This window comes from Limulus polyphemus, unplaced genomic scaffold (assembly GCF_000517525.1).
Source record: "Limulus polyphemus unplaced genomic scaffold, Limulus_polyphemus-2.1.2 Scaffold969, whole genome shotgun sequence".
Classification (NCBI taxonomy): domain Eukaryota; kingdom Metazoa; phylum Arthropoda; class Merostomata; order Xiphosura; family Limulidae; genus Limulus; species Limulus polyphemus.
In genome coordinates, this window is record NW_013666579.1 from 112,931 (window position 1) to 120,854 (window position 7,924).

General features: G+C 34.7%; 1 protein-coding gene across 1 annotated transcript in view; it reads left to right on the forward strand.

The window, feature by feature from the left end:
* Positions 1 to 7,924, forward strand: part of LOC106461480 (caprin-1-like) — a 39,451-nt gene that overhangs the window by 6,830 nt on the left and 24,697 nt on the right. The window contains exon 3 of the mRNA XM_022388451.1: positions 3,585 to 3,671. Within this exon, the coding sequence (XP_022244159.1) occupies positions 3,585 to 3,671 (87 nt within the window). The remainder of the gene's footprint in view (positions 1 to 3,584; positions 3,672 to 7,924) is intronic.

Consider the following 7,924-nt stretch of genomic DNA (forward strand, 5'->3'; position numbering starts at 1 on the left):
TAAGTTCATGAAATAGTAGTTCAATAAAATTTTGAGTGTGAGTGAACAAACAAGATGACATGGCCTTTCACCTGTGGCCCATCTCGAAAGGGTTAAATCACTTATTAAACAAACTACTCACATTTTTAATAGTATTTCACAGATTGCAAGGTTATTGGTCGATGAAAATTAAAAATTTTTGATACACGGTGTCTAATTCTGAGATCATCGTTCAGAATTAAAGAGGCCTTATGTATTAAAATTTTAAAGCCTTCATTGAACAACAATTTTGCTGCCTGTGAAATATTAAAAATGAGTTACTTGAAATTTTTGAAGTTTTACTTTATTTATTTTTTTATATTAAACAAGTTTACAACAACTACACCCATTGCATTAGATATAAATTAGTTGTTTAGTCCTACAGTTTTTTTGATAGTTCAGATATATATTGTGAAAAAAAAAGTGTTTTCAAAGAGCATTCATTTTCATTGTGTATTTTCACACTGTAGCAAATTTTAAAAAATTAATTAGACAAAGTAATATAATGTGTGGGTGTTTGTAATATTTGCTTTTCTTGTCTTGTAAAGGACTTCATGATACATGTTAAACATTATCAAGAAAACTATTTTGCAAAACGTAATGGATGAGCATTAGTTAGGTTTAATTGTATTGAAGGTTTATAAGAATGAGGGTCCAAGCTACTGTTGGAACTAATTCCTCCTTTGTTGATCATGCATAGTCTTATGGTTATGATTGTGCACATATTGCCTTGCACCATTTCCACAATAAAGTTTCTGTAAAGGATAGTGAAGTCAATCTTGTTCACACATCTTGATGAAGTCTTCATAGATTTTTCACTTAACATGTATGTTGGTTTTAAAAACCACATTGAAGTAAAGTAAATGCACAAAAATACATTTAAGCTACATACTACTTGGTGGATGGTATTGCTGCAATTCCATTAGGGATGTTTGAAGATTCATTCACTAGTCAGGGATTTGAAGATAGTGTTAAATGTTTGAAGCTTAGTTGGACAGTATTCAAATAATGTCAAATTTTTGTTTTCTATTATTAGCACAAACCATTTGACAATGTGTGAATACTAATTATATCTTCAGTGTTACTCACATGGAAAATTTGATCTTTGATTTGTATAATGCCATTACTTTGTAAAAGTTGTTGAATTAAAAATGAAATGCATACACTGCCAAAACATTATATATATAGCAGTTCTTTCCATTGGAACAGACCAAACAAAACACAAAATATAAGCTAACACTAATAGTTTTAATGTTGAAAAAAGAACACCAGTGTAACTAATACTAACTACTTGTCCCACCCTTTCTAAGTCATAAACATAATCAATCAACAATATGTTGTGATATCACTCTCTCTTGTAACTTTTCATTATAGCTAATATCTGTATTAATTTTTAATCAAAGTATTCTATTCTGCTGTTTATGATTAGTGGGTATCTTGAATTAATCAGTGATTTTATGTCAGAAAGACTGACTGCAATCTGCTTGGAATGGTGGCTGCTAAGTAAAGATTTTGTTTAATTTAGCTGCAGTTCTTTTAATTGGCCACAGTAGAGTATTTGCATTACGAACTCATTGTGTGCAGTTATATGAATATTGCATGTAGCATCAAATACTTGTGCATAAACAATATGAATTTTTTTATTTATACTTTTTCAAACTATATGCAGATGTTTTATATGGTTCAAAAATTACAAACACTAAGTTGATTAAAGGGTGCCTTGTTTTTTTTTCACATCAACTTATTTATCCAACGTTATGGTTGATGAATCTGTTTTCTTCTAGACTTGGCTTTTTACCACTTTGTACTATTAGGCCAAGACAGAAGATGGTGATGTAAAATTTTGAACGAAGCACAAAAATTAAAAAGCTTTCTTCAAAAACTTGTCTTCAGTGAAACTAAGTGACATACAAAATGCATTTTGTCATGTGAGTGTGGCATTGTTAGCATAAGTTTGGTGACAGAATGTGCATTCATACATAGGTCACCTTAAAATTGACTTGCTTTTTATTGAAGTAATTCCAAATCCTACTAAATGGCTTGGAATTATTGCAGTTTTTTAATAACTTGAATATGACTTCTTTCTGTAAAACCAATCACAGTTCACTGAAGCACAATGTATAACAGTAGGCTTCTAAAAATAGATTCACATGAAGTAAGTAATTGACCAATGAGTAGATTCCCTTGACCAACTAGAAATTTCTGTATTGAAAGAAATGTCCATACTCTTCCAGATAATTCTGAATCCAACTGTTATGATGAGACCATCAGTTTTTAGACTTTTCTTGAATGTGGCTCCTTTCTGTAAAATCAGTCTCGGTTCACAAAAATGATTTATACAACCTCTTTACAATGATTTTAGCTTTTAACACTACGTCTAGATGTTAAATCTTTAGCAGCTTCTTAAAACAAAATCTAAGAACAACATATTAAGTCTCATTAAAAAGAATCAAAAATTGGGTACATTAGACTTCTCCATAATAGAGACTATCAGCAATTAATTACCAAATCTGTAGGGTAGTCAAAAACATTTCATACTTTTGACCATATTAACCAATAACGGAGCTATGAAAGAATAAAGAAATCAATATGAAATCACAATAAAACATACTTATGGTAAATCTTATCCCACAATAGAGCTTGACTGAAAAATCTTGAGGAACTAATTTAACTTTACAATTTGTGTACAATAAATATAAATGAAATGCCCAGTATTTTTTAAAACTTCCATCATTTAATTGGTGTATTGTTAACTAGAGTGTAGAATGCATAGTTGAAACGAATAACTGAGAAACCCCTACAGAACATTTTTTCTTACTCTGTATTTCATTTTACATCTTCAGAGATGTACACAAACTAAAGAAGCTGTAAAAAACAAAGATTCTGTCAATATGAAAGATGTAAGTCATCTGAGGCATGTTCTTGCCAATTATATGCTGATTTTCACTGCTTTGTTATATAATGAAATAAATTAAGCAAACTGCTAAATATCAACATAAACCTTTTCTTGACTTCAATGTAAAAATTTGATGTAAGCACAATTTTAAGTAAAAGAAAACTTCTGTGCACATAAACCTTTTCAACGAAATAAGAATGTCCTTTTAAATTCATAAAAAATTCTTTTCCATTACATTTTTAGCATTGTTGATGTTTTTAACAAGAAATTAATTGCTAAAATAAATGCAGGGATTGAAATATCACATTTCCGAGGAATTTCACCTTTTTAATTGGCTTTCCTCATCAGGACTACATGGTCCATCTGTATTCCTTTAGTTATGACCATTGAAAGTGAATATATTGCATGGATTAAATAAAATAACAGTTTATGAGGAAATGCAATTTTACATGAGGGAATGTAATCTTCCTGATAGCTATTCCTCTAGTAAATGTAACTTTATTTCATTAATTCTATTCCAGAAATGATGTTTCATATTTTAAATGCAGATTATTTTTATGATACAGTGTGCTTTTTAAGAAGTTCTAATTATTGTAGAAGCTTAAGATTTTATACAGTTTTACTTGTGAACAATTCTCATTTCAGAATTTCTTTTCAATATTTTCTCCAGAATGCAATTGGGAAGTATGAACAAGTTGTAGAGGTTCTGGATTTAGCCAAAGACCTTCAGAAGAATTTTTTCACCATCATTCAAGATGTAAGTTACATTGGCAGAGATTTGAAGATTTGTGTTGCTGTTGCATTAGAAGCAAAGATGTTCATCTAATAACATTACAGCAAACTTATATCATAATCATTCCAGTGTGAATGTTTTATTGTTAAAATTTTAAATTGCTAATCAAAGCATCAAGACCGTAAATCATTGCACGTGATTCTTACTTTGTACATTTAGGTTCTTGTTGTTTTCCAAACATTTCTACACTTACTGATATTTGATTTAAAACCTTACTTCAAAAATTTTGTTAATTAGGCTTAACTATTAATTGCTAATTTCAGCTGTCTTACAAGAGGGGGAAATTTCATTTAACTTGATGGTATTTAATTGATTCTCGTCTGTTATGAGTTTACATTTCCTTTGTTTTACCAACAACATATCATAAATTAAGTTTCATGTTTTAATCACAACCATTTGGCTAAAAATCAAATTACTTGATAAGTTGTCCATTGTAAGATTGTTTTGTCATTGGTTGAATAAAATCACAATTTGTTATCAACCCATTAGTAAAATTTCAAGTTGATAAGCATTTGCACTTAAATTGACCTCGTTTGTTGATTTGAGGTGAACAACAGTAATGATTATATGTCTAATTAATTTTTACGAAAGACAATCTGTTGTTCTGTACTAGATAAGTTTTCTATGCTATTTCACTTATCATTCTAACCATTGTTGAATAAGCTTCATATACATTTCATAAAACATGGTGAAATGCATGCTTCTTTTCTAGCAACCCATCCCAACTTACTTGGAATTTTCATTGTGAAGAGCCAAATAAAGTTTTGTCATGATATTATTATATTCTTTACATTTATCTTATTTGTTAAAGGAGCCAATTGAATTGTTACAATTTAAATGCAATTGAAAAACAAGACTGTTGAAAAGTGATGGCCGTGGAAAAGATGGGGGATATTTTACTAATGTATAATAATAATAATGATACTATGGTGAAGAACCCTGGTGTCAAAATCATCCTAATTGTTTCAGAGTGAAATGTGACTGATACTATGATTAAAATAGATTTAGAACAGTTTACAATTTTACTGTAAGAGGAAATATAGTACTTGCACGTAAACATGAAAACAGACAGCTGGTACACTAACCAGTTCACTCACTAAGCGGTAAGCACCATTTTCACTGAAAAGGTATCTTTTGAGGTGATGCACACCTCTTCACACAATAAGCTATCTTCTCTGTGCATTTGCCTTAAAGATTTGCATGCCACTACCCTTTAGGCAAGTCCCACCTAAACTCACAAGATTGCTTATAATTTGCACTACTGCATACAAAAAGCAACAAAAGCCCTCTACTAATAGGATGGCAGTAAAAAGGATTAAGGAAAGACAAGAGTATTGGGTACTGCGTGGCAAAACTGATGCCAATTACATAACCTGTGTGGGGAAATTAGTCACTTATACTAGTAGAAGATGGTAAATGAATGAGTGTTCACAGTTTGAAAAAAAAGAAGGAAATTAAAGTTCCCTCAACATCTCAAATCTCGTTAAATTGACAAATAAAACAACAACAACAACACATCTGATGTATTCAGTGCTGAGAAACAGAATGAGATAATGAGTGGAAAAGCATAGAGGGAGCTAGTGCACAGGGAGGTTGTGTCGCACTTCTTTACCGATCCTCTCTGTACCATAAGTCTCAGGAACTCCATCATACCCTGTTGTATTTTGCAGGTGTTTCTTGTTGCTTTCTCTTCTCCACTGCGGCGATTTGCCTTCTACCTTTCCTTCTCGCTTTCCTCTTTGTTTCTGGAGATTTTTGGGTAGGGATACTCTCCTATCCCAAGTTTTACTTCTTCCTTTCTTCAAGCCCTTGTCTAGACCCTTTCTTTGCCCTGAAGTTTGAAGGTATTCCAGATTTGATTGAATTATGAGCTGAGGTTGCCCATCATTAATCCTGCTTTTCTCAGTTCTTTCCACACTGTCCCCAACCCTACCCTGCACCATTGTACCTCTTCTTTCTTATTTTCCTGTAATTTTGATGGCTTTCGATGTTGATCCACCAGTCACCACTTTCCTCCTAACAGTTGTACTATCAGCCATCTCCCTTCCCTTTTTCAGGCTGATCTACAGGGTTCAGTTGACTCTGCCTTTGCAATTATTGAGTAGTCTTGTCCTCCCCTATTTTCCAACTTACTTGGGTTCTTCCTTATCCTTAGATACCCTTGCCCTGTTCCTATGCCTGACCAAGACCTCGGTGTCATCCTGCACACTCTTATCTGTGCTCATTCATGCCATTGGCAACCTGCAACTTCTACACTCTTTTTCAGGCATATTCCTCTTTCTTCTCATTTACATTCATATTTTTATACTAGTGACTCGTCCTGTACCCCCTCCATTGTCCTCATATTTTTATTTCTCTTCACCAGTCCTTCCTCCCTCAGTCTTCAGTTGCTTGGTGGAGAGACCTCTACCCTTCTCTCTCTTGTCCTCCTATTACACTCTTCTATGCTCATTAAAACCTAGAGACACTTTTCTGCCCTATTCGTGCCATTTGTTGCTATTTATATCTCATTTTTGTGGTTTTCATGTTCCACTCTAAATTCCCTGGAATTCCCTCTTCTTCCAGGAACAACTCTCTTTCTGCCTTTATTGTTACGGCCTACCACATTCTTTGTTTGGTTTCCTCCTCTTTTGATGTTGTTGCTTACAGACAGTCCGTATTTTATCCCATCAAATTCATTACCTGTCTCCTTCTCTTAATGCTCGTTTTTATCTGCTGCTGAACAACATCGTTAAAGCTAGCAATTGGACTACCTCACATAACTTAGACAGGTATGTACATTCTCCTTTATTTATAGCATTTGCTTCCAGGATCTTCCCAGGTGGCTGGTGGTGCCTCCTAGGATAATGGAAAGCACTCATACCATATGCTCTGGCTCCATATATGCCCACTGTTGAGATGGGGTGTACTGATAAACCACTTGAAGCATCCTTGAGATATATTATGATATTTATCTACTGTCCAATCTAGATCGTACCTATTCAATGGACTATCAGTGAAAAAGCTAGCACCAGGGGGAGCCTTCCTTGGTTCTCTAGCTTGCAGTTGATTGCTTTTTGAAATAGGTTTATGTAATAACTCTTTGCATTGCCTCCAGTAAAAGTCTTTTCTAGCTACAATGGGATGCAGGCATTTTCTTTGGGTCTCCCTACCTTATTCTTCATGTGGAGTAAGGTAGACCCTAACACTTACCAGTTCCTAGCTGCTGGGGTGGTGGACCATGGAGAACTCTCAATGATAGAAACCTAACAACCAGATTCAGTGGGATGTGGGGTGGTGGTGACACTGTCAGTGTAGCACAGGTCACCTTTCATATAATTATACCAACAACATGACAGCATCCCCCATCCCACTGTTGCCTGGTTGTCAGTTTCTGAATAGTATGATGTTGGATTGGCATAGGAACAGCCAACATTAGACCTCACACATGTGGTTGGTAGGGATCCTCTTCCTACTGCAGACCAGATGAAAAATTATCGATGCTGCCTAGTTTTGGATCAGAGTTGACCCACCACATTTGCATTCTTCCCTTCCTACCATTGCCTGGATGTGGGGTGGCCTGGTGTTGGTTGTGTACTGGGTTGTCACAAGAGAAGTTGCTTTTTGCCCCTTGTGGGAGACAGCATCTCTTCCAGGGTACATTCTTTGCCCAGAATGGGAGGAAGTAGCAAACAAGCCCTGTGTAGTGGATATTGGCAGAAAAAGAATATGACCATCCGAATACTTGCACGCAAGAGGTCTGAGAGCCAATATGTATAAGCATGGGTGGAATATGTTCAGACCATACCGAGTACTCAAATGAACTCTATTGTCAAACTTATTGGACCAACACAGGCTGTAGGAGGAAGGCACCAGAATTATGAGTCATGTTATTCTCAATTCTACTGCAAGACTCATGGACTGACACCAGCTATGGGAGGAGGGCACGGAAGTCATGTAATATAGCATCTACAGAGTGCATTCAATGATTTGACTGCATAATCACTTGCTGCAGGAGGAGGAGGAGGACACAATTTGTTTGTAAGTGCTCACCTCAATTTAACTGTACAGGAGATGATTGCAGGATGGAAGAGGGTCTCGTCTATATTCACCTAATGATCAGGAAGAATGGCTACCATGAAGTGTCACACTCCATATGTTTCCGTTGGGTGCTATCTGAAGGGAACTCATCTATGTAACTTTCACACCAGTCCTCTCACCATATCAATATGGGAAAA